This window comes from Hevea brasiliensis, chromosome 13 (genome assembly GCF_030052815.1).
Source record: "Hevea brasiliensis isolate MT/VB/25A 57/8 chromosome 13, ASM3005281v1, whole genome shotgun sequence".
In the NCBI taxonomy this organism is placed as follows: domain Eukaryota; kingdom Viridiplantae; phylum Streptophyta; class Magnoliopsida; order Malpighiales; family Euphorbiaceae; genus Hevea; species Hevea brasiliensis.
The window spans coordinates 82,550,661-82,577,209 of NC_079505.1; the positions used below are offsets into that span (position 1 = coordinate 82,550,661).

Below are 26,549 nucleotides of genomic sequence, written 5' to 3' on the forward strand. Positions count from 1 at the left end.
ATCTATTAATTAATTTCTCATTAATTAAATTCATATTTAAACACTTTAAATATAAATTTAACTTATACTATACATCCAATAATCTAGATTTGGTTTCAAGTCATGCTAGGGACTTTGCAATCTAATTACAAACCAAACATATTTAATTAATCAATTAAACTCTTTAATTAATTAATTAAATCATATTTAATTAGGTGATAACTTGTATATGTGTGTGACTTACTAGGCTCATCACTAATTGGCAATAAAATATGATATCAACTCTTAATATCATCAGAACTCTTTCTTACCATAAATGATTTCTCTAAATCATTTTATGCACCTCATAGATCATGGTTAACACATAGCATAGCATGTCATGGCTACCCAATTAATAATAAGGTTTACCTTAAATGAACCTATAATCATATGTTACTATGCACTAGAATCTCTCTGTTACAAAATCCCAACTCAAGGTAGAGTCATGGTTTATGTCAAACTCTATTTGCTATGAATATTATGTTCTCTTTTAATTTCAGTTCTTGATTAAAAAGATTTTCTCATCAGAAACTCTTTTTTTATTAAATCTATCTGTCCTGGCCAGAAACTTGAAACATCAAGAACAATTAAATGAACATAGAATTTTATCTCTATTTACTTAGAGGAACAGATTTCATCTTGATCAACACCTACCTCCATATATAACTAGTAAGAGTCAACACATGCTCATATACCCATACACAGTACAAGTATAAAAGCAGTATCAAACTCAAACTACCTAAACACAAGATAACTGTGCTATCTCAGGTCTCAAGATTATATGCACTAATATGATTTATGACAAAATATTGACAAGAGTAAACTCCATGTGCTTGTCATAAGTGTCACTGGTTCGGCCTACCTATCATTTATAAGTGCCTATCATGTTTGGCATATGGCATGAGACTCACCATTCCATCTTATTTATATCTCATATAAATAACTTGGGAACAAACATGAATACAATCTTTCTGGATAAGTCATGTCCTTATTATGAAGTATTCTCGATTGTGAACCTATTTATGATACTTTGTACTAGAAATACTGTCACTCATATTCTTAATAACTTAAGAATAGAATTTCTAACAAAATATCAATGGACCTTTTCTATTACACATAAATATCTTATGTAAACAGAAAAGTGGAAATGCTTTTTATTAATAAAAACATGTACAAAATATATACTAAATGATATGCTATAGGGCATACTACTAACAATCTCCCACTAGCACTAGAGCCATTCATTACAATATCTTAGACCTATCTTCTCAAGATGTCGGTCTAGCTGAGTCTGTGACATAGGCTTAGTGAATGGATCAGTTGAATTTTCAGCTGATGTTATTTTCTGCATGGCTACATCGCCTCGTCCAACTATTTCTCTGGTAATGTAGTAGCGCCTTTCTATGTGTTTGGATTTCTGGTGAGATCTGGGTTTTTTAGCCTGTATGACTGCTCCATTGTTGTCACAGTGTAGTGGAACTGCTGACTCAATGGAAGGAACTACTGTAAGTTCTGTCATGAACTTCTTTATCTAAACAACTTCCTTTGCAGCATCTGATGCAGCAATATACTTAGCCTCGGTAGTGAAATCTGCAGTCGTGCTCTATTTGAAACTCTTCCAACTGACTGCACCTCCATTAAAAATGAACACAAATCCAGAGGTAGACTTTCTATCATCGATATCTGATTGGAAATCAGAATCAGTATAACTATCCAATTGTAAGTCTCCACCTCCACAGATCAAGAATAAATCCTTAGTTCTTCTCAAGTACTTAAGGATATTCTTGATAGCTATTCAGCGTTCCAAACCTGGATTGGATTGATACCTGCTAGTCAAACTAACAGCATATGCAATATCCGGCCTAGTACACAATATTGCATACATTAAACTTCCAATAGCCGAAGCATATGGAATCCTGGCCTTCTTATCTCTTTCTTCAGGTGTCTTTGGAGACATCTCTTTAGAAAGGTGGATATCATGTCTCACTAGTAACAATCCTCTCTTGAAATCAAGCATGTTAAACCTGTTTAACACCTTTTCCAAGTATAGACTTTGGGATAAACCAATTATTCTTTTCGCTCTATCTCTATAGATGCGAATCCCAAGAATATAAGTTGCCTCCCCTAAGTCTTTCATGGAGAATTTATTTGACAACCATACCTTTACAGTTGTCAACATACCTGTGTCATTACCCATCAATAGTATATCATCCACATATAAGACAAGGAAAGTGATAGCACTGTCACTAACCTTCTTATATACACATAGCTCATCCTCATTTTTTATAAAACCAAAGGATTTAATGGCTTCATCAAAACGAATGTTCCAACTCCTCGAAGTTTGCTTTAATCCATAAATAGATCGCTTTAACTTGCATACCTTGGAGCCATCTTGGGATTCAAAACCCCTAGGTTGTTCCATGAAAATGTTTTCTTCAATGTATCCATTGAGAAAAGCTGTTTTGACATCCATCTGCCAAATCTCATAATCATAGTATGCAGCTATTGCTAATAGAATCCTAATTGATTTAAGCATGGCAACAGGCGAGAAAGTCTCCTCATAGTCGATTCCTTGCCTTTGGCGAAACCCTTTCACTACTAGCCTTGCCTTATAGGTCTCTACCTTTCCATCAGAACCAATTTTCTTCTTGAAAACCCATTTGTTCCCTATAGGTGCAATACCTTCGGGTGGATCAATAAGATCCCAAACTTGATTCTTATCCATGAAATCAATTTTAGATTTCATAGCATCAATCCATTTTGAAGAGTCTATATCTGATATAGCTTCTTCATAGGTAAGTGGATCATCTCCATGATCTACTTCTTCATGAGTAGACAACTCTTATTCTTTTTCATGAAGGAAATCATATCTCACTGGTAGGTGAGATACCCTGGTTGTTCTATGAGGAATAGCTGTAGATGTTTCATCAATGGGTGTAGGTTGACTAGATGGATCTATATCCATCTGATCTGTTGGTTGGTCAGAATTCTCCAATTCCAACTCTATTTGCCTTCCTTTGCCTCCTTCTTGAACAAACTGTTATTCAAGAAATGTGGCATCTCTACTCACCACAACCTTTTGTGATGTAGGCAAATAAAAATAATATCCAAAACTATCTTTTGGATATCCAACAAATCGACCATTTTCTGATCTGATTTCTAATTTATCAGTGTTCAGCTTTTTGATATAAGCTGGACAACCCCAATTCTTAACATGCTTAAGACTTAGTTTTCTTCCATGCCATATCTCATAAGGTGTGGAAGAAACTGATTTTGATAGAATCCTATTCAGAATATACAAAGTTGATTCTAATGCAAATCCCCAAAAGGACATTGGCATATAAGTATAGCTCATCTTACTACGTACCATATCCAATAGGGTACGATTTCTCCTTTCAGATACACCATTCAGCTGTGGCGTTCCTGGAGGAGTCAGCTGGGAAACAATGCCATGTCTCTCAAGTATTCATCAAATTTAGTACTCAAATATTCACCTCTACGATCTGATCGAAAAGCTTTAATACTCTTTTCTGTTTGATTTTCTACTTCAGATTTAAATTCTTTGAACTTTTCAAAAGATTCATGTTTGTATTTCATCAAATACAAATACCCAAACCTTGATTTATCATCAATAAAGGTAATAAAGTAATGAAAACTGCTTCTAGCCATTTCCTTAAATGGACCACATACATCACTATGTATTAGCTCCAAAATATTTTCAGCTCTTAGCCCTTGTCCAACAAAGGGTGATCTAGTCATTTTGCCCTGAAGGCAAGATTCACAAGTTGGAGTAGGCTCAGAGCCCAATGAGGATAAAATCCCCATTTTCTCCAATTTTGCAATCCTATCTTCCGCAATATGACATAACCTTAAGTGCCAAATATATTTTGAACTTTAGTTGGTTTTCACCATGGCATTGTATTCATTTAGATCACTTGCATTCATTTTGTGTTTGTCATTATTATCCAAATAATAAAGACCATCATTCATATAACCTGAACCAACATATTTATTTCCAAAATAAATATTGCAAACATCATCTGTGAATTGAAATCTATAGCCATTTCTAGTCAAACTAGATATAGAAATGATGTTCTTAAAAGCATCAGGTATATATAAAATATTATCCAAACACAAAACATGTCCTAACATGTAAAAAGATTTAGATCCTATGGCTAAAGCTTCAAAAGTTGAACCATTGCCAATCTGAACTCTAACATCTTGAGAACGCAAGCTGCTACTATTTGCTAGTTCCTACATATCATTAGAAATATGAGAACTGGCACCAGTATCTAAAACCCAAGCTGTAGATGAACTATGAGTATCATCAGAATCTAAATAACAAGATATGGACATACCTTCTGAAGGTGTATCCTTCTTGTCCTTCAGAGAAGCAAGATACTCTGGGCAGTTCCTTTTCCAATGCCCATCCTTCTAGCAGTGGAAACACTTTCCTTTGCCTCCATCAGCTTTAGTTTTCCCTTTCTGTTTAGCTATTTTCTTAGAAGGACCAAGAATCTGAGGTTTCTTTTTCTTATTGCCCTTCTTTTTGTTGGACTTTCCAGCATAAGAAGATACAATCAAAACTACCTCTTTTTCTTTATTGCCTGGCATATTCTTTTGGGCAAAAACCAGCATGTTGAGTAAACCAGCTAAGGTGCATTCCGGTTTAGTCATATGGAAATTTGTCACAAAATTTCCAAAAGACTTAGGAAGGGACTGAAGGATCAAATCCGTCTGTAGTTGGAAATCCAAGTTGAAGTTAAGATGTTCCAACTGCTCAATCAGCCGAATCATCTTATGGACATGATCCCCAATATTCTGTCCCTCAAACATCCTCATGCGGAACAGCTGCCTAGATATCTCGTACCTAGCATTCTTACTATGCTCACCATACAACTCTTGTAGGTGAAGGAGGATCTCACTCGCACTCTGCATGTTTTCATGCTGCTTCTGTAACTCATTACTCATGGAAGCAAGCATGTAACACTTAGCTCTCATATTATGCTCCTTCCACTTGTCTAAAGTTTCATGTTCCTCTTGAGTGGCCTTTGGAGGTAAAGGACCAGGAACATTTGAATCTAGAACATATCCTATATGTTCAAGGTTCAGGACAAGTTTCAAATTTCTTAGCCAATCAGAGAGATTAGATCCTGTCAACCTATTACGATCAAGTATGCTTACAAGGATATTGGATGGTGGTGGTTGTTATGTGCTCATTATTATCAGAAAATTAACTGCAAAAAATAATCAGATTAATTAGTAAATGTATCAAGTAATTAATCAAAATGATTATGGTCTTTTAATCAAATTGGTCCTCCCACTAACTTAGCGAATCCTACACTTCCAAAGTAAAAAACGGAAATCCTAGTTGGATGGATTTCTAGTAGGTGATTGAATTCTTATAATTCTATTGATCATCCTCAGGTACATCCGTTATTGGAATTACAATAAACTATAAGTGAGCAACTCCTTGCCCATCACATCTCATGTGAGGTTCAATCCTTTACCTAGCCCCTAATGCTCAAAATCTCAGGTACATCCATTATTGACTTATCTTGCATTAGTTAAGTTGATCCCATTGAGCCAGTAATTATGCAAATAAATTTAATATCCTCAGGTACATCCAATATTGGCTACCAAATCATTTACATATTTACAATATTTCATGTTTAACAATTATTCTTAAGAAAATCTCTTAAATTAATTGTATCTTATGCAACCATTTAAAATTTCTTAAAATAATTGCCCCAATGGAGGGCCCATGTTATAATTACTTTAATTATAGCATTTCCAATTTAATCATTTGTTTGGAAGATTTTATGGTCATCCTAATTACTATTAAGGTCTCACTTTGCACATTATCCATTTAGCATACATATATCATATAATTGCATACATTCCCATATATCTCATGCATTCATGGATAAGCAGTAAATATGGTATTATCATGGACTTTCTAAGGGATTCAATTTTGAGCCACCAAGAATTGAATCAAGGCATTCCTAAGTGCATTTCATTCATTCATTTTACAAGAGTTGCTGAAGGAGTACATAATCAACATTTGATCTTGAATTCCTCCCACTGGTCCTACCAATACTCTTGACCTCCTTGAACTTCTTGCAATCCAATTACATAGTAATCCTTGGCATACCAAGGCAAATTTACAAGAACTTAAATAAATGAAATTACAACCCAAAATTATTACAACCTTAATAATATATGCCCAAAATAAATTAAATTAAATTAATTAATTTACAATCCCAAAAAAACATAAAAGAAATAAATCCAATTACATTGGTCTTTTATAGTCCATGATCATATATCATGCATATCACTATTTAACAATTAAATAAAACATACATACTTAAATTAAATTGAATATCTCATATTCAACTTAAAAATCCAGATTTGAATATGATTCAAATAAATTTAAAAATTGAGATTTGAATCTCATTCAAACAAATTTAAAAATTCAAATTTGAATCACATTCAAACAACCTTAAAAATTTAGATTTGAATCACATTCAAACAATTTTTAAAAAATCAGATTTGAATCACATTCAAATAATTTTTAAAAATTCAGATATGAATATTATTCAAACAACTTTAAAAAATCATATTTAAATATGATTCAAACAACTTTAAAAATTCAGATTTGAATCACATTCAAACAACTTTTAAAATTCATATTTGAATCACATTCAAACAATTTTTAAAATTCTTATTTGAATCAAAATTTAATTGTGTGATTAAAATTCTAATTAAACAATTTAATTAGACATAAGATGAGCTTTTAGATGATATAATAATTGCAAATTAAAAGCCAAACCTTTGCACCACCCTTGAAGCTAAACCATGCGCGCCATTGATGGTGTTCTTCAAGCATGCCGCCACACATCCATTGCAACCAGCAATGGATAAATCATCTCATGATCAAAACACACAATCAAAACACACAATTAAATCATATAATCAACAATCTAAATAGCAAATATAGTGGCTCTGATACCAATTGAAGGAATGAAAGCGTGAAAAACACAAGTTTATACTATTGAATTCAAAAATTTTCACCTAGGGTCACATGCTTCATGCAAGAATTATTTTTATCTATTTGATTTCGATAATAAACAACATATTAAAACACTTTTAATATGTTTTTTGATCTGTATTTACCATTTAAGATTTCAGAATTAATCAGATTAATTTTAGAACCATAGATTAAATCAAGAACAAACACACTAACTTCTTGATGCACTGCAGTGCATTTGCGCCTTTGAGATTCATCTTCAAGACACCAGATATTGTCCCTCTAGCTTGTCCACACCAAGAACACCTATGGCAGCCGTTAAACAGCTTCTAAAGCTTTTTCTATTATTTAGAAAATCAAGTTCTGCCTTTTAAGAGATTAAAGATGTAAATAGGACACTAGAAACGATTTCTAGTATTTTTAATTCAAGAGATTGTTTACTAATCTCTTGGAATAGATAAGAGATGAAGAGGAAGAGAGAATGTGAGTCTCAAGGGTGGCGGCACACAATGGGAGGCAGCAGCTTGTATATTTTATTTTTTCATAACAACACTTATATAGCCAGGTCACCACTTAAACCCTTGCCACATGTCACCCTTTGATTGGTTCTAGGTTTAATTGACCCAATCACATTGTGCCAAGTGTCAAACCTATATTTAATCTTAATTTTAATCATCTTACATGATTAAAAGATATTTGGCAAGCTTATGTGTAATTTCATGTGTCACAATCTCATGGTGCCACATGTCACCCTGTGAAATGACCAAAATGCCCTATGTCTTAATTTTGAGTTCTTAACCCAAAATAATTATTTCTCTTCTTTTAATCAATTTATATCAAATATAAATTAATTAATTAATTCATCTCTATTAATTAATTTCTCATTAATGAAATTCATATTTAAACACTTTAAATATAAATTTAACTTATACTATACATCCAATAATCTAGATTTGGTTTCAAGTCATGCTAGGGACTTTGTAATCTAATTGCAAACCAAACCTATTTAATTAATCAATTAAACTCTTTAATTAATTAATTAAATCATATTTAATTAGGTGATAACTTATGTATGTGTGTGACTTACTAGGCTTATCACTAATTAGCAATGAGATATGATATCAACTCTTAATATCATCAGAACTCTTTCTTACCATAAATGATTTCTCTAAATCATTTTATGTACCTCATAGATCATGGTTAACACCTAGCATAGCATGCCATGGCCACCCAATTAATAATAAGGTTTACCTCAAATGAACCTATAATCATATGTTACCATGCACTAGAATCTCTCTGTTACAAAATCCCAAATCAAGCTGGAGTCATGGTTTATGTCAAACTCTATTTGCTATGAATATTATGTTCTCTTTTAATTCCAATTCTTGATTAAAAAGATTTTCTCATCAGAAACTCTTTTCTGATTAAATCTATTTGTCCTTGCCAGAAACTTGAAACATCAAGAATAATTAAATGAACATAGGATTTTATCTCTATTTACTTAGAGGAACAGATTCCATCTTGATCAACACCTACCTCCATATATAACTAGTAGGAGCCAACACATGCCCATATACCCATACACAGTACAAGTATGAAAGCAGTATCAAACTCAAACTACCTATATACAAGATAACTGTGCTATCTCAAGTCTAAAGATTATATGCACTGATATGATTTATGACAAAACATTGACAAGAGTAAACTCCATGTGCTTGTCATAAGTGTCTCTGGTTCGGCCTACCTATCATTTATAAGTGCCTATCATGTTTGTCATATGGCATGAGACTCACCATTCCATCTTATTTATATCTCATATAAATAACTTGGGAACAAACATGAATACAATCTTTCTGGATAGGTCATATCCTTATTATGAAGTATCCTCGATTGTGAACCTATTTATGATACTTTGTACTAGAAATACTATCACTCATATTCTTAACAACTTAAGAATAGAATTTCTAACAAAATATCAATAGACCTTTTCTATTACACATAAATATCTTATGTAAACGGAAAAGTGAAAATGCCTTTTATTCATAAAAACATGTACACAATACATACTAAATGATATGCTCTAGGGCATACTACTAACAAGATCCTGATCAACAAGAGGATGCACTTGAGTAACAACAATAGGAACCATATAGCCTTGCAAATGGTAGAGAGAGAAATAGATTAGCCACCACAGAGATATGCATATGCAGATCTAGTTGCGTTTGCCTTATCAGTTGCTAAAACAGTTGATGTGCATGAACCCAACAATTATTAAGAAGTTATTTCTTGTTCAGATACAGATCAGTGAGTTGGTGCTATGAGTGAAGAAATTGAATCTCTTCACAAGAATTAGAATTAAACTTGGGAGCTTGTAACATTGCCTAAGGGACAAAAAGTGATAGGTTGCAAATGGGTGTTTAAGAAAAAGGACGGCACTCCAGGGGTTTAAGCACCTCGATATAAGGCACGGTTGGTAGCAAAAGGCTTTACTCAGAGGGAGGGGATTGACTTTAATGAAGTGTTTTCTCCAGTTGTGAAGCACAGTTCTATCAGAGTCTTACTTGCTATGGTTGCTCTTCATGATCTAGAGCTTGAGCAACTAGATGTGAAGATAGCATTTTTGCATTGTGAGTTGGAGGAGCAAATTTATATGAGTCAGCCTAAGGGATTCGTCATTTCAGGTATAGAAAACCATGTTTGCTTGCTTAAAAAATCTTTATATGGTCTGAAACAGTCTCCTAGGTAGTGGTATAAAAGATTTGATTCATTCATGGTTTGAAATGGCTTTAATCGTAGTTCCTATGACAGTTGTGTGTATTATAAGAAGCTTTCAGATGATTCCTTTATTTATTTGCTGTTGTATGTGGATGACACGCTTATTGCTGCTAAAAGCTGTCACAAATTAACATTTTGAAAAAGCAGTTGAGTGATGAGTTTGAGATGAAAGATTTGAGTGCTACAAAGAAGAAATTAGGAATGGAAATTACCAGGGATAGAAGTGTTGGGAAGTTTTTCTTGTCTCAACAGGCTTCTATTGAGAAAGTGCTTAAGCATTTCAACATAAATAATGCTAAGCCTATGACTGTTCCATTTGCTGCCCATTTTAAGTTATCTGTAGACATGTCACCCAAAACAGATGAGGAGATGGAGCATATGTCCAGTGTTCCCTATTCGAGTGCTGTTGGTAGCATCATATATGCTATGGTATGCACTCGACTTGACATTTCATATGTAGTTAGTTTTGTGAGTAGATACATGACGTGTCTTGGGAAAGAGCATTAGCAGGCAGTGAAATGGATTTTGAGGTATTTAAAGGGTACTATAGATGTTGGTCTGACATTTGACAGGGCTAAGATGAGTGATTCAGTTGTTGGCTATGTGGATTCAGATTTTGCAGGGGACTTAGACAAGAGGAGATCTTTGATAGGTTATTTGTTTACTCTTTCTAGAAGTACTATCAATTGGAAGGCAACATTGCAAGCTATAGTTGCTTTGTCTACCACAGAAGCTGAATATATGGCCTTAATAAAGGCAGTAAAGGAAGTTTTATGGTTATAAGGTTTGGTGGGTGATCTTAGGTTGATACAGAACAAGGCAATGGTGTTTTGTGACAGCCAGAGTGTAATACATTTCACAAAGAATCAGATATACCATGAGCGAACTAAGCACATTGATGTCAGATATCACTTCATTCTAGACATTGTATCTCAGGGGACTGTAGTTGTGCAGAAAGTCTCTACACATGATAATTCAGCAGATATGATGACCAAGGGAGTCCCAGACAGCAAGTCTAGGCATTGCCTAGACTTGGTTGGTGTTTGTAATGCTCAGTAATACCCTTGCGAGGGCATATGATAAGACATAGTATTTTTATGGTTATTTTGTTGATGATAAAGGGAATTCAAGCCAAGGGGAAGAATTGTTATTTTTGTGGCTTAAATTTTGGATATATTTTTTCATGGACCCGAATTGTGACTTCATCCGAAAGTTTCGCGCTAAGACCCGATTGTGATAAAAAGTGAGATCTGTGGTGGTGGTGGCGGAGGGCATGAGCTGATAGGCACGAGCTCGAAGCCCACCACTGATTTCCTTGGGTGTGCAGGGGCAACGCCCATGCGGTATGAACCAGTATAAATATTGTAATATTCTACCATTTGTGGTAGAGTTGTGAGATATTCGGGAAACACACTCGGGTTAGAGTTTGAGAGTTTTGATTGATTTTATCTTCTTTTTCTTCATCATAGTGAAACCTTTTTCTCTTATCTTGTCCGTGAACATAGACCTTACGGTTGAACCACGTTAAATCATGTATTATTCTTCTTTTCTTTTCAATACTGTGTAATTATGCGATTTGCATGTGTGCCTTAAATTTGCGTGCTTGTTATAAGAGTAGACTTTACCTTCACTATCATTTCATTAATCGAACTTGCATACAAGACTCTATGCAATTCCAGTTTCATGGCCACGCAATCATTTAAAAGTTCATTTAAAATTCTCAGAGTAGTTTCATATACAATAGCTGTAGAATAATATGTGAAGTCAATGTTTTATTTTGATGCAAAAATGGCTTCTAAATCTTTGTATAACCGGTTTGGTTTTAACTTCAAATCTGCAGGTGAGCCATTAGATGAGCCAGCACTGCTTTTGTTTGTCCAAAATCCACTCCATTTAGTATGGCTAGTTGAAGGGTCATTTGGATTTCCACTTCTTTCAGCAGTAAAGCTAGCCTTTGCCAGTTCTCGTAGCTGTTTTGGCCATGTTTTATCTGATGTGCCTGTGCTCCTGGTTCCTGAGCTTTTGTTTCCGTCCGAAGATGAAACAGTCTCCCCTCCGGTTTCTCTATCTTGCTGTGGATTCCCTGGCAGCTTGCATTCCAGGTTTCTACTCATTTTCTCTGGGATGAAAAACAAGAGAAATCCAATTGATGCAGTTTTCAGACCGATCGAAAAGGACTTCTCAGCAGGGTCCAGTTGCTTTGTCTGTATGTACAATGCGTACCATTCATTGATTATTTGTGCCAAGAATCCAATTAAGAAGAGCACAATCATGAATATTCCAACTTTAGTTTCATCCCTGTCTGTTAATTTCTCCTCCAACAGTACAAAACATGTAGCAAATAGACCTACTTGAGAGGAAACAGTGATGATCTCAACCAATTGGACTTTTTTCTTAACAAAAGGCTTCTTCAGGACAAGGAAAAAGAGCTGAAAGGAGGCGATGCACAATAAGATAACTATTGGGGTTTTAGAGGACCAGTTATCTAAGTAGGCACCAACCACAATTCCCAAAGTAACTCGCTTGATTGTTTCAAGCAGCGTGTAATATATTCTAAGCACTCCAAACAGTTTCTGAATAAAAGGTGCTTCTGCATCTTCTGTTTCATCATCGGATGCAATGATACGATCACTTTGCTTGCTGGGATTACCGATAGAAATCTGTGTGAGCATGTATTTAGGGGGCCCTCTTAGATCTTCAAACAAAGCACCAAACTTTATTAGATAAATAGAGTTAGTTTGGTTTTTCCACGTCCATTGCCCTCTTTTACCAGGACCTAAAGATACTCGGATCATGTCTTGATACCAGTGAAATATTTGGCCTTCTTGATGGACTTCCTTGTACTGTAATAGCTTCCCAAGCGTAATTCCGATGGAGAGGAACAAGAACAAGCACAAAACTGAAAAACCCACAACACCCAGCAGCAGAATGCCAACAACCCGCCCTGATGGCGTTCCTCCTTGAACCACAAAAGCAACATCAGCTAAACTATGCAAATACATTATGTAATTTCAAGTTCTCCTAAATATTGATAAAACAGAAAGAGTGCGCTAAGGCATAGTGCATTTAACTATAGCAACTGTTCCAAATTATTGGTTATGATGAATGAAAACCATTTTACAAATTTTCTGAATGTCCAATGCATAGATTTAATATTGTTTTGATAATGCCAATTTTAAATTTGTTTAAAAGCCATTCGCCATGTTTCAAACTACAGATATTGCAGGCTAGTGAACACACAGAAAAGGAACCACATAGTCAACTAATATATTCCTGGTAAGGTACTCAAAGCATAACTGTTTACAAAGCAATCAAATGTTGGCCTTATCACAATTTTACTAATAATATTAGGAACTACAATACCGGTGACCATGCATATTGTGCACTATATGGCAATTATATTCTCGAGAATCAGGGAAGAAGGTTGCAAGAAGTTACTCTAGGTTTTATGGTTTTCTTTTCCCTACAAAAATCTAAATGTAGTTTCAGAATTATAAGATGAGAAAATAAATTACACACTTCCCATTATAATATGCAAGCTCTCTTTTCATGCTCAGATGTGCTTCCTATGCATATAGAAGGATATATATAAGAGTTAAAGGTGAACTTGCATGGTACCTCTAACAAGAGATGCAGAGGCCTCACAAATACAAGGCAATGCAAGAATCATGAGAAATATCTCAAATCTTGGGAATGTTAATGCTCCATAACCCCTCTGCTTTTCAGAGTTTTTCTTCCTGAATTTTAGAATAAAAAAGAGCAGAGCATGTAGCAGTATTAAGCTGCCACCAACTACAGCTAACCAGAACATACTTCTCTCAAAAATTCTCCACCTACAACAGTTAAAAGCAAAAGATATCAGAAGATAATTTTTCTGCAGGACTTGAACCATAGGAGGCTTGCATAGAATTAATCATAATAAATGAAAAGACAAAAATACTGTTAAGCATCCATATAACAGATTAAGAACCAGTCTGCAATAATACAAGATGGTAGCAATTGTTTCTGGCAGCCTCCACTGCAAATGAGTGAATGAAGTAGCATTTCATATGGCAATCCTATGAAAATTTTAGTTTTGGTTAATCATTTGGGTTTTGGCATTTATTATAATTCAGACGTTTCTAAGTTCTCTTTGATTATGAGTTGAACTTTTATAATGATTTTATGTCCAGGAAGAGTAAATTGAATGAAAAGAAAGAAACCACAACTCACTCACCCATTTGAATACTGTGGATCAAAAATGTATTCAGCTTCTGGATTAATATTTTGGCTCTGCAAAAATTAATGGGTTCTATCATATAAAATAATTGCTATAGCTGTTTGAAGTTGAAAATGAGTCATAAGAAAAAAGCATGCTGACCTCAAAAAATGATCTGTACTCCATTGGAGTGAGTGGCAATCCATATATTGGAGAAGCAATATTCACATTTTCTTCTTCCTGTTGCAAACTCTGGGAAATTTCCGAATCATGAATATTGGAAATATAGGAATGTGGAGCAGTAGAGGAATTTGTGCTCCACATGATTGGGTGAATACCCCCAGATTCCCATGGGAGACTGAAGTAGGGAATACTCCATTGTAGACCTCTTGCAAATTCATAATATTCAATTGGCAGCAAAACAGCTAACCATCTAGACAGTGCAAAAACCTGAATGAAGCATGCAATTCTCTGTGTAAAAGGAAAATATAAGATGCTTTTAGTTTTATAATGATGATGGAAAGCTTGTTAACTTCAATTATCATATCACAAAGTGATAGAATTTAAAAAAAAAAAAAGGATATAAATTTACAAATCATGAAATTATTTCTTTCAATTGGTTTGACATCAATGAATCATACATAATTAGTAAATATATAATGATTTTGGGACTGGGGTCTGTGAAGTCAACAAATGCAGAACCACCAACCAAAATACAGTGGAGATGAAATTCAATAATTTTAGGATACATTTTCTTGGAGAAATTCATTTAGATGCAATGATGAAGAGGAAGCATTCCTTCTACACTAGTTTCAGTCATCTCACTTGGACTGCCAAGAAGGAATGAAAAGTTTTGATGCCATCAGCAACCGAGTTCCAGAAATTTAACCTATATGATATCACTCAACCATAAAAATGAGTTCCTTCTTTTGTAAACAAGAAATCATTTAGAGAGTCAATTGTGTTATTTTACAGAAGCATGCAAAATTATGCAGTATTATGGGTAAAGATGTCTGTAAGAACATTTGAGGTATGAACTGATGTGCTTCCAGTATTCTGTCTGAGACGTGAGGTTATCAACGTGAAAAGAAATTTCTGAATCTCACAACAACCTTCCCAACCCAAATCTTTTAACAATTAGAATGGTAAAATATCAAAAACTATCAAGGCATTACTGAATGAGAGAATTTTTCATGAGTCAAGTGTCATACAAAAAGATTCCTTGTAGGATCAGAAGTCAGCAAAGAAGTTCGCCTTGAAAATGCTCCAACAGACTGAAGGCTTGCTGTCGACACTGTGAGCAGTCCAGCAACCAAAGATGTTGCCACGAAAATAGCAGTTGCAAAAGCAGAAATTACAGTAGATATTGTAGGTACACAATCTGAATGTGCATTTAAAAATATACATCAGCATATCACCAGGGAAAAAATTCTGGGGAAGACCACTTCAAAAATTTACATCATCCAATACTAAAAACTCAATATAAGCAAAAAAGTGAAAACCGAGGTCCTTACAGTGTCTCACTTGTAGAATGTTAGACGCTAGATTTTTGTTTCCAGCAACGTCTCCAGTTACATTTTGGGGAACATTGACAGATACAATATCATTATCAGCTTGTATCTGTGCAATGTATTTGGTCCTACTTATTTCATGAAAGCTGGATTCCATTAAAAGCAATAAATCAACATTTGATGAATTTAACTCTGTTCTATATATGATAGCATATTCTTTGCCTAGAATTACCTAAATATGAAGCAGAGAAGTGAAATATTTTAATGTTGCCTAGTGTACCTGAGAGTGTGTGTGTGTGTTGGTAGGAATGCCAAGTGTTCATGTAGGTAAGCATACAGAAATGTTGGTAAAATGAGTTTACTTGCCTTTGCAAATGCCCCCCTGAGATTGATAGAAAAGAAGAGTTGAAACCAAATACAGGCTTCATGAACTTTATTGATACTGGGATGCTGTCTTCCTTCGTCCTTGAGTTAGATGTTGTACTTAGTCTCACAGCAGGCCTTTCAGAATCTAAAAGAGGCATCAATATCCATCTCAGTAGATGTAATCATATCCCTAAATCTTCTATGAACATATCATCTTCAATTGATTTAAGATTACAAAAACTTATTGTCCATCTCAAAAGTTGTTAATTTCAAAAGGAATGGAAAAGAATATGATAACTGAATCTACTGAACATAAATTTTCTTCTGCTTCTTTTAACCTCTTCTAAGTTTGGTTGAGCATACCATAAAGGAAAGTAACTGGTGCAATTGAAGAAACAGGAGTCCCGGATCTGCTTATTATAGAGTTTGGATGAATGTCTACTGTGATGATCGCAATGCTAGATACATTAACCACCTGAATGAAGAAAGCATGGGAGAAGTGAACACTAAAATGCACAAGAAAAAAAATCAGTTCATAGATAATGAGCATCAAGAAAAAAATCACTGTATCTATCTACTGACCTGAAATCCAAATCTGCGGTTCCCAAGGTTTTCTCCACTTATAGGAACAAGTGAACCCTCACTCACATTGAGAGAATCTAGAATTTCAGCAGAAGAATTGAGAACAGGTTGTGAGAAGTACAAATATACATTCAACTTGTCATAATTGTTTGTTGCCTGCACTGTTCTAGTTTGATTTTCAAGCTGAAGTAGCTTTTCAGGAACATGAATCCTCAGCTCAACAAAGACGCTTCTTCTATCTGTAGAATGAACAATCAAATACACAGTGAATTTAGAAAACATTTGTTGGAAATATTATACGGGTCACCCATGTGGGTCAACCGGTTCCATCAATTTATTTATTTATGTAATAGATAAAAGAAAAAAATAAATTAATTAAATATAGAATTTGTAAGAAGAAAAAAGTTAACTGCCATGCAGTTAACATGGGCCATGCTAAATCATCTCTTAAGAGTTGTGTCTATTAGTGTTGACACATATATAAAGAAGATTAGTTTTCTGCATGTTGGTGACTTGAAGAACGAAACCAAAACATAAAGAAAAGAAAAGCATTTTGGTTCTTGTTCTAAGAAAAACTCTCTCATTTTCAAGAATTGTTGGAGCAATTATATTTCTGCAAATCAAAGGTACATTTAGACTGTAGAATATTAATATAATTCTTGTTTGCATGTGATTATATTATGGACTAGTGAAACAAATGATGGATGCTAGAGTAAATGCATGAACTTGGATTGTGATCCATGGTTTATATTTTTCTTCAACATTGAACAAAGAGGAATGGGAAAAAAGCCGTTAAATCAAACTCAATAGGAAGTTCAATCGTAATGGAACACCCACAAAGTCATAATGAAGCTTTTTTAACCACTGTCTATAAAATTTCCATAGTAGAACTCAACATGAAAAGCATGAAAAATGGCACAAACCCCAAATGAAATTATTTTGCAGGGACACTTCTTAAGGAACTAAAAGATCAAAGTTTGCATATAAAGCACAACAGAAGGGAAATGTCGAGAGAATTTCTGTATCTGCCATAACTATGGTTGGCATCATATTTTAGAAAGTGATGCGGATATAGATTCAAGTTAACAACACGAGGAATAAGCAGCAAAACTCACCAAAATGAACATAGAAACTAGAATTTGCTACCCTTGTAAATGTGTTTCCCGCGGTATCTGTACAAAAATTCTTATCCATTACCAAGATCACCCGTCCATACAGATCAGTAGGTGACAAACCCACCAGTAGAGAATATTTGACGTTTGGTTGCAGAATTGTCAGTGAAGATGGTATTACTTGGCCAGCACCATAGACCAGCAGCTGTAAAGAGAATATGCAGCAATCTATGAGAAACTACTTATTTCTATCAATACACACAAATTAAAAAAGAATGTATTCTGAGAAAATGACTCTTAGGTATATCATTTATTCATATTAGTGTCAGTCTATTGATCTATGAAACCAAAAAACCATCAAAACTATCAAATTTTCAAGAACACACACACACACACACAAGAAAATCCGGATTTTATCTGCAGTGTACTTCTTGGAGAAAATCAGATTACTAGTTCCTTGGTCTTGCAGAGAGTGTTTTTCAGATTTTTTTGAAACCTCTAATCAGTCAATCCAAGGTGAACTGAATTTTGTATTTGACATTTGACAATAAACTAAAATAATCCTTCAATGTAGGAAGTATAAGAAGAATTTTCCGTCACAAATCCACAATAATGAATGCCATGTACCAAGCACATAAAAGAAAATTATATAATCAGATAGAACTTTGATATTATTCTCTGGCGCCTACTCACATTGCATGTATTCACAGATGAACATCCAAAAGTCCCTCCACCAGAGCAGGGTTCAGTGAAAGAAATATTTACAGAAACATTTCCAGCATTTGTAAAAGAAGTTGATGCAGTTATATACGCTGTTGGGGGGACAGTATCTACAAAAACAAAGCATAACTGACATTAGCCTGACTTCTAGTCAATATAATTGCCTACATATCCAAAATCTAATTTTCGAGGAACTATATAATTATTTTCTTCGGTTTGGTGATTTCATCTGAACTATTCAAATTTTCTAGTTACATATAATAAAAGTTTAATTGTGATTTGGCACATAACAATACAGCTAAAGGAATTCACAGAATTAGAATGTGAAATATAAAATTTTTAGCAATATTTGTTTAAAAAGGACTAGGGAAAGTTTCTTAACCAACAGTCCAGTTATATGTAGCACAGGCAGCTCCTTGAGACCCATTGATGCAGACCTCAAATGCGTGATTTCCATCCTGCAAGCCATCGTATAAAACCTTCCTGGTTCCGCAATCTGATGAAGTGCCCTCATCCAGCTACATGCATCCCATATTCACAATGAATAACCGAGTCTCTTCTTACTTGGTAAAAACAACAAATTATAAGCATATGCCTCTACTACCAACTTGTACGTTTAAGAACAGGTTTCTGAACAAATATGATATTTTCAATAAAAAGACGGGGTGGGGGAGATGAAATTAGAGAAATAAAAAATTTCAACTTTTCTGTTCAGATAGCAGATGAGGAGATCTTAGTTTCATTTTATGAAAAGTGCATCTAAATTAGGGAATGGTATGATATAAATTAGGGAATGGTATTTACTTGGGACTTGTGAAGACCCTACAACATAACAGTGTATCCTCAGAGCAGATTCATGGGAAGATATTACACTAGCAAAAATCAAACAGTTTTCCTCATAACAAGCAGAATAAATTACAGAGAATTCAACCAGGTGAAAGAGTGAGAAAAAGAGGCCACCCATAATTAACTATAGAAAAAGCAACAACTAACACAAATGCAGAGTTAATCTAACCTTGCAACTTATGCTACAGTTTGTGCAAGAATTCTCATTCCCACCCACTAAAACTTGAAACACAAATGTGGCTGTTTTCAAATGTGAGAATGCGTGGGGAGCCTTCAAGAACTTCACAGATACCTCTGAATCAACACAAAGAGCTCTAAAACCCAAAAGTGAAAAGACCCAGCAAAGTGAAACCAACCGTGAAAGTTTTAACAAAACCATTTCTGTACGGACTCTAAAATTGAAGTCTAAACCATGATGAGCCCAAAATGGGAGACATTTGGTGGGTAGTGAAAGGAGGATTAGAAGGGCATTGCATGTAAATGGGTGTGGGGAAAATGTGGTCAAGAAGGACAGAGAAGGATTAGATGAAATAATGGAAGCAAGAGAGTGGCATAGAAATGGGGTTAGTGATTAACGAAGGATGAGTTTAAGGATAGTGCACATGAGACTGACAGTACAGAACCAGTGTGTTCTGTGGAGATAAGAGAGACAGAAAGAGAGAGAGGTGCTCCAATAAGGATTTGTCTTTGAAAGAAGACAGACAACAGGTAAGCATCACTTCTGTTTTGGCCATGAAATTTTTGGTCAGGGACTGAAAATTCTGCAAAAAGGATTCGTTGAAAATTGCATGTCACAATTGCCAATAACGCTACCCAAAAGAATTAGGAACCAACCTAATAAAATATGTTATAATTAAAAAAGTCCACAGAAAATTAAATTTGGAGCCGTCAGGAGGAAAATGAAATTTGATGTTTCAAGTACTGGGATTCCAAGAAAAATAGCAAGTATAAATGAATATCTGAACATGGGACCATAAAAACAAAACAAAATCAAACTAATTTCTTCCATTCTAAAGCCTCAGAGGCATGTATAAGCCATTAAATTTAAAGAGAATATAAATTAAATTATAATTTAATTTATTTTAATTTAAATTTATATAAATAATTAAATTATTTTATATATTAAAATAATTAATTAAATAAATATTACAATTCAACTTCTTATATATATCACTTTTACTTTATATTCTTTTAATCACTGTAGCATATAGGCCAAATATGGTCTTCTGACAACTTCTTGACTGCCAGAGGAAAGGAAACCATGTGTTGGGCTTCATTATTAGGCTTTTTTTTTATTTTTAATTTGTTGCTACTTGGATATCTCTGCATTGGCTAATAATTCACTGATTAAATATGAAATCTAACAGGTTAAATGTTTAAGTTCAATAGCTCTTTTCTCCCAACAAATTTTCAAAATTAAAGTGAAATTATTATACTCAGTATTCATGCTTCTGAAAGACCATTCTGAATCGCCAATGATTTTGTTGGTAATGACACACATCCAAAGCATATACTCATGGATCGAATACATTTTACCAGCAATGTAAATACATGCAGTGGATTTGTAACAAGTTTTTAAAAGGGCTTCTTCGACCAAAGGATCCATTTGTTTTGCTGATCAAAAAACAGTGAAATTTTCCAAGACCAGTTCAGCCTCTGAAGAAGACCTGGACTGAGTTAAACTCAGAATTGGTCCTGGTCAACAGGATATGGACACGAATTGGTCCTGGTCAACAGGATATGGACACGAATTGGTCTTGAACTTTATATAACAGAGTTAATTTCACTCCCTTCTTTCTCAGCCTTGAACTATAACCAACATGAAACTTATGGTTTGTCCTGTCGATCCAATTCGATTTAAACCATTTTCTTTTCAAAGAAAACATGTAGGATGTAAGAAGGCACCACGTGAATCAAATTGGATTGAACAGTGAAAAAATTGGAATTGAAACAGAAATTGTCATTCAATCAGACTAAAACTGACGCAGCCTGTAATGCCGAATAGTTTTAAATTCAGAATTTAAGGATACAATAAAGTGAATTAGTTTTATCAGTAAGAACACTTTATTAAAAAAAAAATTATACATAATAAAAATGTAATGAATATTTATAGAATTTTAAATTTTAATTAAATTGTAATGAATTAAAAAGTTTTAGATAAAAATAAATATAATAAAAAATTTAAATAAAATAAAAAAATAATTAATTTTAATTAAAATTAAATAATTAATAAATATTTTTATTAAAATAAAATAAAATAAAATGCTCCTCATCAAAAACTAAGTCTTGAGCCATGTTAAATCAGAATTACCTATAACTAATATCTCATTTCTAAATTGTCAGTTCAGCCCAAAACCGACTGATATACACGGAAAAGTTTTGGTAGACATCCTCCTGCCCCCTCTTTATTGCTTTCAGCCAAAACATTTTAACGTTTTCCGTAAAAGCAATTTCATTCTCCTTTTTTGGTACATATTTTTACAGTACTTGAAAAGGGCATCTTAAATTTATCAAGACTAAATTAAAGGGTGCAATTACTGAGTCTGAGGAGGGCAAGGAAGCCCCTTTAAAAATTGGTGGAATAATAATAATAAGGTTCACGTGCATCTACAGGGTGGAACTACAATACTGTTGTTCATGTTTGATAAGCTTATGCTGTCCAACAACCCCACTTATCTCTAAGTTTATTGGATTATATGTAAGGATGCTAATCAAATCCCAGCTGTTGTTCTTCCTAATCTTAATCATTCATCTCATAATTTGTCATATTTCCCTTTTTCTAATTTTATGCCCTAATGAGTGTACAGTTAGTGGGTACTCTCATCTCAATCAAATTATTCCCTTCAACCGTGTGGGAAAGATGAAATCTCTATAATTAGAACCACTGCATTGATTAAGAACTTAATTTAAACCTTGAAATATTTCATTGAATGCTCTGGAAGTGGATGTGGAAGTTTTGTTTGTCCTGTGGTCGAATGGACCCCACATTAATAAATAATAATAATAAACCTCCATATACCCAAGATCAAATATGATTGATCATTAATTGATCCTCGTGGCCAATGCAGTGGTAGCTGTAAGATGAACTTTCTTCAAAGCTCAACCTCAAAAACATTATCTCTTCACCCCATAACTTCCTCTGTTGCGCCAGAAAAAGAAAGTGAAAAAAACAAATAAATAAAAGATACCCTTTTAACATAAAATAAAATAGAGCTTAATTAGAAGCACTGAAAGAGGAGACCATATAGAAGAATGATTGAGAAATGTAATATAGTCTCATAGAAATGAATGAGCTGGTCTCAGCTACTGCAATAAATCCATGCCTAGGAATTTATTATGGGTAGTTAGGTACATATCAGAACTCGATTACCAGGCAGCCAACATGGATCGTCGGTATAGCCGATTCAACTGAAAAGAACCGAAAATTTGATCTCTTCGTTGGTCCATTCAAACCTTTTTAGAAAAAGCTATTAAAAATTAATTGTAATTTAAACTAAACCAAAATTTTGCATATATATATATATATATATTGTAAAAGATTATTGTTTAAAATTTATATTCCCAATTAATTAACTCCTAAGTCGAACACCATTTAAATTATGGAGAAACTTTGATAATTTAATTTTAAAAATCATTATATTTTATTAATTAAAATAATAATTTAATACATATAATTTAATTTTAAAAAGAAAATATATAAGAAAATATATTTTCTTAGGTTATATATACATTTATTAAATTGTTATATATAAAATAAATAAAAAATATTTTAATTTTTAGGAATACAATTAAAATAACTAAACTATTTTTCCATTGTAAAGTACTCCTCTAAACCCTAATTATTTTAATATGTTAATTTACTTATAATTTTTAATAAAACTATAAAATGCATGCATTTTGTTTTTTATATATATAATTTATTTTGAATAATTATTTAATTTTAATTATTTAACTATTTTTATAATAATTTCTTTTACAATGTAAAAATTTTATCAGTTTTCTTTAATTTTATTGTGCTATAAAACTATTTTTTAGAAGAAAAATATATATTAAAATTTACTAGATCTATTTTAATAATTTGTTTTATATATATATATAGAGAGAGATCAAAGTATCAATTTTTTATAATTAAATACACTATTATTAATTTATAAAAGATTATATATAAATTATTATTTATTAAATAATATATCAAATAAATAGTACATTAGTTGAATCTATTGAATTTTAAACTCTTTAACTATTTTGACAATCAATTTTTGTCTTTTCAAAAATTAGTGGACTTTGGAAGCCTCTTAAAAAGGCCAGTCTGTGAGAATACCCTGTAAAAGTGGACCATGAGAAGGCATATATGATCCCCATTAATGTCAACAGATGGAAACAACCCATTAAGAAATTTGGTTAGAAAAATTGGTACAATATAACTCCCGATCAAGGAACCAGGCAGACCAGGATGCAAAGGTGCAACCTAACCCAGAATCTCTTCGTCTAGTCCTTCAATTTCCCCTGAAAATAGATGCTTAGATTTGTATTCAACTCTCAACTTTGAGAAGTTGAGCTATGCAACCTCTTGACTGCAAGTATTTATTAGCAATGCCATAAACAAAGCCAAATCCTCAACGAAATTTGGCAATGCCTAGGGTGACTATGCATATTAAAATGAGAAACTGTCCACCATGGTTGTAGCAAAGTTGTTAGTTTAACAGATGAAAGTGGCCCTCTTTAATAAAACCACATCAAACAATATATGACCTATGTTTAACAAAGCTAAGCGACCACCAAAAATGATAGGCGACTTTGAAAAGATTCTCCGCAATATTCATCACCATACACCAAGTATACATGTTATGCGAATGAAAATTTTGATTACTTTAGCACCAATGATATGTCCATCTTTTCCACCTCCACCTTCTTTTAGACATGATAGAAATGAGTCCAATGAACATCAAAAAGAATAGGAGACCACAATTAACATTAGCGCTACTATAACAGGATAGAACATAAATGTGGGTGACGGAAAACCCAACAATCCTAAAGTAAATAGGAATTAATAACAATTTCGGAAATTAAATAAAAATATACGAAAGTCATGTATGCCATTGATATCTATAAGCAGCATAATGAAAAGCCCTCACAATCATGAAAAGTAAAGACACTAGGGGCCCTTGCTTTAAGGATGTAAGTTTGAGTTCTGCTCTCGATAGTCTACCATATTCAATTCTCTAAAGTAGATACAACTAGAAATTCTTATTGTAAATTACTAAACCAAAAGAAAAAGGAAAAAAAAAAAGGTTTGGACAGCATCGATGATGCATACATAACAAAGTACAACAAAACATCCCCAAAACCAGCGGCAACACATGGTTTGAAATTGAAATATACTAAGGCAGCATGTTTAGTTGCACTGAACCAATCAGTCACATACCATTACTATTTTCTGGAATCCATACCCGCAGAAGCCGATCGTAAAAGGAACAAGTAGCCACCACACTGCTTTTCTGCTCGTCCCCTTGAGACAATTCTCTTCTTTGCCAATCAGCCCCATAAGCAAGGGAGCCATGTTTTCCATAAGTTTCAATCAGTTCACCTTTGTCATCTTCAATCTTTACAATTGCAAACCCATTGTGCATACAAGCTGCCAAGACCAGACCTGGAATATATGGATGGTGCTTGACTCTCCAAACTCCTCCCCCTAAATGAATTGATGTCTCGTTTACTGGTTTTGAGATTGATCTTACATCCCAAAGCCTTAGATACTCATCATAACTACCAGTAAATAAGGTATTAGGGTTACTAGGACACTTTGCAATGCAACAAACACCCATCTTATGAACCTTTGAATTCTGAAATACCATATTCGGAGGGCTATCCCGCAAATCCCAACAACTGAATTTGCAGTCATCCGAGCCAGTGTATACCAATTGTGGTTGGTGCATATCAAAGGAAGCAGCCCATAGCTCAAAATCATGAGCTTTCCATTCTTGACTTACATAGAGTTGTGACTCTGAGAAGGAGACCATTGAGACAGAACCATCTGAAATTCCAACCGAAATGGATGTGGCTGATGGGTTCCAATCCAAGCAAAGGCACATAGAAGAGCTGATTTTTTCACCATTAATCTCTCTTAGACAGCCCCCTGCCTCATAAATAAAAAGAAGTTATCAAAAACCAACCAAAAACAAACAAAAAACAAATAATCAGATTTATATATGAGTACTGTGGATGTGGTTGCCAAAGACGTCAAAACGGGGTTCATTCTCAATATCACTTCTATCAAGTATGAGAATGGCTTCATTTGTATCTTGAAAATGCATGGATAAGGCAATGAGAACTCTAAAATTAAGTAAAATTTCATTATCAAATCCTTCCCTTCCCTTTTTATTTCTAAAATCCCAAAATTATCTATTTTCACATGATTAAAGTTCTCATATTTTACCTACCTTTTTCTCCATCTGAAAGGCACTCTAACTCATGAATTCTCAAGCACCCATCGGCATCAGCTTGTGCAAGCATTGGCCTATCTATCGTGCCTCCAACAGGATTCCACTTAATATCAAAGATCCCAGCCGTTTCCACGCGATGAAACAAATCGAAGCGGCCTACATCAGCATCAACATCGAAGAGCGAAATGCTTCCAGATCGGCTCGGCCGATCACCCTCTTGCAGCGTGTAAGTTGCGGCCGCTAAAACGTGGCGGTACAAGTCATGTGGACAAAACTCTACCGCATCTGCATTGCCATCAAGATAGTAGTGCGCCGCTTCCATATCCAAGCCCGAACAAAGTCCTCTACTGATATGTTGTTCGTTCAAATGGTTGAGGCATTATATCAAACAGCTTGTCGACCCAGATTAGTGCCCTTGTAAAGAACACGCTGCGAGGGTAAGGTGAGGGCTAAGGAGAAAACGCGCCAAAAAGGGTAAGCATCGAGTAAAACGTCACCGTTTTATTGACTGAAAGTAGCGTGTTTGCAAGAAAAGAACGGAAAAATAAAGTCATTGAAAATGGAAAATTCTAATAGGACGATTATGGATTTAACGCATAATATAAATTCACATAATAAAATAGATGAGATATCTAGTTATGTTTTTTTATTTATGATAAATTAAATTTATTTAATTTTTTTTAGATCAAAAAATATGACAGTCCGAATAAGTGTCAAAATCAAAATAAAATTACAATTTAAAAAATTCTATTATGTTTGAAAATTCACATATATCATTTTAATTAAGAGTAAAAATTGGGGTTGGCGAGCACAATCAACACAAAATTGAACTTTGAGCATGTGATACAACTACACTAGCCTAGTTGGTCATCCATGATACAGTTGCAGTGCATTTGAAAGGGAAGCACGAGATTTTTTTGCCAGAAGTTGGCATAATCTAAGTTTGGT

The 26,549-nt window shown here is 33.9% G+C and overlaps 2 protein-coding genes across 4 annotated transcripts; both read right to left on the reverse strand.

The window, feature by feature from the left end:
* Positions 1-11,496: 11,496 nt before the first annotated feature.
* Positions 11,497-20,076, reverse strand: LOC110668129 (uncharacterized). 3 transcript variants are annotated; one of them, XM_058132534.1, is made up of 13 exons: positions 19,328-20,076; positions 18,695-18,830; positions 18,286-18,422; positions 17,596-17,797; positions 16,481-16,719; positions 16,262-16,373; positions 15,899-16,043; positions 15,536-15,678; positions 15,233-15,402; positions 14,184-14,492; positions 14,040-14,095; positions 13,442-13,656; positions 11,497-12,782 (listed from the first exon to the last, which is right to left on the reverse strand). In XM_058132534.1, exons 1-13 carry the CDS (start codon positions 19,535-19,537, stop codon positions 11,596-11,598), a joined length of 3,261 nt encoding a protein of 1,086 aa, XP_057988517.1. In that variant the 5' UTR covers positions 19,538-20,076; the 3' UTR covers positions 11,497-11,595. The 3 variants fall into 3 exon arrangements, with proteins under 3 accessions (XP_057988517.1, XP_057988518.1, XP_057988519.1); XM_058132535.1 differs by having other exon boundaries at positions 14,184-14,471; positions 19,328-20,046; XM_058132536.1 differs by lacking the exon at positions 19,328-20,076 and having other exon boundaries at positions 18,750-18,837.
* Positions 20,077-24,237: 4,161 nt separating this feature from the next.
* LOC110668177 (uncharacterized) lies at positions 24,238-26,124 on the reverse strand. Its single transcript, XM_058132537.1, has 2 exons — positions 25,599-26,124; positions 24,238-25,294 (listed from the first exon to the last, which is right to left on the reverse strand). The coding sequence occupies exons 1-2, from the start codon at positions 25,921-25,923 to the stop codon at positions 24,576-24,578; spliced, it is 1,044 nt and encodes a 347-aa protein (XP_057988520.1). The 5' UTR covers positions 25,924-26,124; the 3' UTR covers positions 24,238-24,575.
* Positions 26,125-26,549: the final 425 nt, after the last annotated feature.

Excerpts from the sequence above, each read along its gene's own strand:
- LOC110668129 (XM_058132534.1), bottom strand. The coding sequence starts at position 19,537 with ATGGTTTTGTTAAAACTTTCACGGTTGGTTTCACTTTGCTGGGTCTTT. Across the intron at positions 17,798-18,285 it reads CATCTGTGAATACATGCAAT|CTGCTGGTCTATGGTGCTGG; the intron begins GTGAGTAGGCGC and ends TTCTCTTTACAG. Across the intron at positions 16,044-16,261 it reads ACCAGTTACTTTCCTTTATG|ATTCTGAAAGGCCTGCTGTG; the intron begins GTATGCTCAACC and ends TGCCTCTTTTAG.
- LOC110668177 (XM_058132537.1), bottom strand. The coding sequence starts at position 25,923 with ATGGAAGCGGCGCACTACTATCTTGATGGCAATGCAGATGCGGTAGAG. Across the intron at positions 25,295-25,598 it reads CCTTTCAGATGGAGAAAAAG|GGGGCTGTCTAAGAGAGATT; the intron begins GTAGGTAAAATA and ends TTTATGAGGCAG.